This window comes from Zerene cesonia, chromosome 4, assembly GCF_012273895.1.
Source record: "Zerene cesonia ecotype Mississippi chromosome 4, Zerene_cesonia_1.1, whole genome shotgun sequence".
Lineage (NCBI taxonomy): Eukaryota > Metazoa > Arthropoda > Insecta > Lepidoptera > Pieridae > Zerene > Zerene cesonia.
Genome location: NC_052105.1, coordinates 514,728 through 517,669, shown reverse-complemented (window position 1 = coordinate 517,669; position 2,942 = coordinate 514,728). Strand labels below are relative to the sequence as shown.

Here is a 2,942-nt window from a genome sequence, read left to right as displayed (position 1 = left end):
ACTTTCAGATCGAGGACCTGTGTGGGGCGGGCGAGTGCCGCAACACCATCGGCAGCTTCGTGTGCCGCTGCCCCGACGGGTACAGCGTGAAGCCGGAGCAGGGCCCGGCCTGCACGGACGACGACGAGTGCGAGCTGGGCACCTGCGACTGCCACCCCGCGGCGGATTGTATTAACTTGCCGGTTGGTTGCTTTGGATTCTATTTTGGTCCTTCGAGCTGGATTTACGATTGATTGTGATTCTTTTTTTATCTTATGTTTAGGATAATCTATACTAATATTATAAAGCTGAAGAGTTTGTTTGCTGGAACGCGCTAATCTTAGAACTACTGGTCCGTTTTGAAAAATTCTTTCAAATTTATGTAGCCCATCTATTGAGGAAGGCTATATGTACCACGGGCGAAGCCGGGGCGGACCGCTATTAATAAATATAAATGGTTGTTGATATAAGATCAAAAATTCAAATTGTGAAATGAAGTTTGACATTGAATGTTCTATTACTCAACAATTTAATAAATGGATAGTAAAGTTGTGATATGTAGTTCGTGTGCAATAAACTCAAAAACTACTTTGAATTTAGATTCACCAGAAGAAAGCATTATCTCAAAGCAAATATGCTTTATTTCCAAAATGTTGACATTATAATCTCCACCTTTTTTAAAGTCAGATGAAAGTAATAGACACATAATCGAAACGCGACATCCGCGTGTAGGGCTCGTTCCAATGCCGCTGCCGCGACGGGTGGCGCGGCGACGGCGCCGAGTGCGAGGACGTGGACGAGTGCCTCACCAACAACGGCGGCTGCCACCCGCGCGCCGCCTGCCGCAACACCGACGGCTCCTTCGTCTGCCTCTGCGACACCGGATACAAGGGCGACGGGTGAGGCTGCGGCAGTCGCGCTCGCGTGCGCCGGCACACACGCACACGCACGCACACACGTAAACACGTGCACGCACATGCGAATACGTGCATACACGTTGATTTGCAAACATATACAGGCACGATAAACACACACACACACATACAAGTAAATACAGATTTGTACATTTGCAAACATACACTGACACTGTAAAACACTCACACGCACACATTTTTGTTGTATTACTTTGAATTGCGATGTGTGTGAACATCAGAACAAATGAGTAGAATAGAGAAAAAAACGAGCATAATCAAAATGTTTTAAATAAAAAAAGCACAACACATATACAATCACTTCTATCGCGTGGTGTGAAGGAAAATAATGATTAAAATTGAAAACGTGCAGATATTCATGTGTGGACATCGACGAGTGCGCGAACGACCCGACGCTGTGCGAGAACGGGCACTGCACCAACACGCCCGGCGCCTACGAGTGCGACTGCGACGTCGGCTTCACCAAGTCCCAGGATGGCAAGCAATGTCTAGGTGAGTACACGTGGTATTACAAAACGACAGCTTACATTTTTTTTACTTATCTATTATACAGTATGGACCGCCTCCTTGGTACAGTGGTTAACGCATGAACAAAGAATCAAGGGATCCTGGGTTCAATTCCCGGTGGGGACGCAGAAAAAAATGTCTCGGTCTGGCAGGACACACAACGCTGATCACCAACTTGTTCGTAAATAAAATCGATGAGTGAAACAGATGTACATCATCTGCCTCATACCCCACTAGGGGACACGGGACTTCACTTTTATTATACAGTATGTATTATAAAGTTCGTTAACAACACTAAATTGAATGTAAATCAAAAATTCTTATGGCTCATTATTATTATAGGATACGTAGAAAGCGCAACATCCGCATCTGCGCATAGCGTAAAGCTTTATACAAATCCCAACCATATCATTATAGCATAGTGTTATTGTGCTCTCAGACATGGACGAGTGCGCGACGTTCGACAACGTGTGCGTGTTCGGGCGCTGCGTCAACACGTACGGCATGTTCAAGTGTATCTGCGACAAAGGGTACCAGTCCGACAGTATCGATGATTGTGAGTAGCGTTGTATTTTTAACCGACTTCAAAAAAAGGAGGCTGTTCTCAAATCGGCCGGTATGTTTTTTTCTATCGCAGATCGTTTTAACTTCAACGACGAGTAAGAAATCAATGAAATGTTAATTATAATATAGTGTGCTTGTATTTAATATGTCCATTTTATGATTTGTATCTCCAACAAACGCACGAAATTCACTAGTGATCTTTTGATTATTAAAATATGTATTCGTTTTTTTCTCATGCTAACCTCAACTCCCAGTGATGCCCGGCTTCAACTGCACGGACGTGGACGAGTGCAAGTCGCCACAGTCGTGCCAGTACGGGGAGTGCATCAACACGCAAGGCTCCTACATCTGCCGCTGCCCGCCCAACTACGAGCTTGTCTCTGATGGAACTGCTTGTTATGGTATGAACATACGATATTTATGCCTATGTACCTAGGGGTCCAAAGATAGACCCTTGGTAGACCCATTTGAGGTTATTAATATAGTTACGGTTATTAATGGTAATTAAATCAAAAGTGATGAATATTGTTTATTTATAACTGTTATTAGATTTGAGATTTAGAAAAGGTGAACTCTTTTAAAAAATCAAATCATTTTATATATTTACATTTTATTTATTTATTTATTTAAATAAAACCATCTAGATAGTCGTATAATGGTGTCTACTGATTCAAACGCTTAAACTGTATTTTGTGTCAGATTCCCGCAAAGCTCGTTGTTACGCCAAAGTGGATCTCCGTTCGGGCACAGAGCAGTGTCGGGACAGCGACGAGCTTTCGGAAGACGGCACTATGGCCGCCTGCTGCTGCTCTGTTGGTGAGATACTTGAATTGTATACTACTACATTTGTTAATATGTAATACTACATTCTAGCTGCGCCCTGCGGTTTCACCCGCGTAAGTCCGTATCCCGTAGGAATATCGGGATAAAAAGCCTATGTGTTATTCCAGTTGTCCAGCT

General features: G+C 43.6%; 1 protein-coding gene across 1 annotated transcript in view; it reads left to right on the top strand.

Moving 5' to 3' along the window:
- The window catches only part of LOC119839753 (fibrillin-2-like), a 54,848-nt gene that overhangs the window by 38,381 nt on the left and 13,525 nt on the right, over positions 1-2,942 (top strand). The window contains exons 27-32 of the mRNA XM_038366193.1: positions 9-182; positions 712-878; positions 1,264-1,403; positions 1,858-1,974; positions 2,237-2,383; positions 2,682-2,798. Of these exons, the coding sequence (XP_038222121.1) occupies positions 9-182; positions 712-878; positions 1,264-1,403; positions 1,858-1,974; positions 2,237-2,383; positions 2,682-2,798 (862 nt within the window). The remainder of the gene's footprint in view (positions 1-8; positions 183-711; positions 879-1,263; positions 1,404-1,857; positions 1,975-2,236; positions 2,384-2,681; positions 2,799-2,942) is intronic.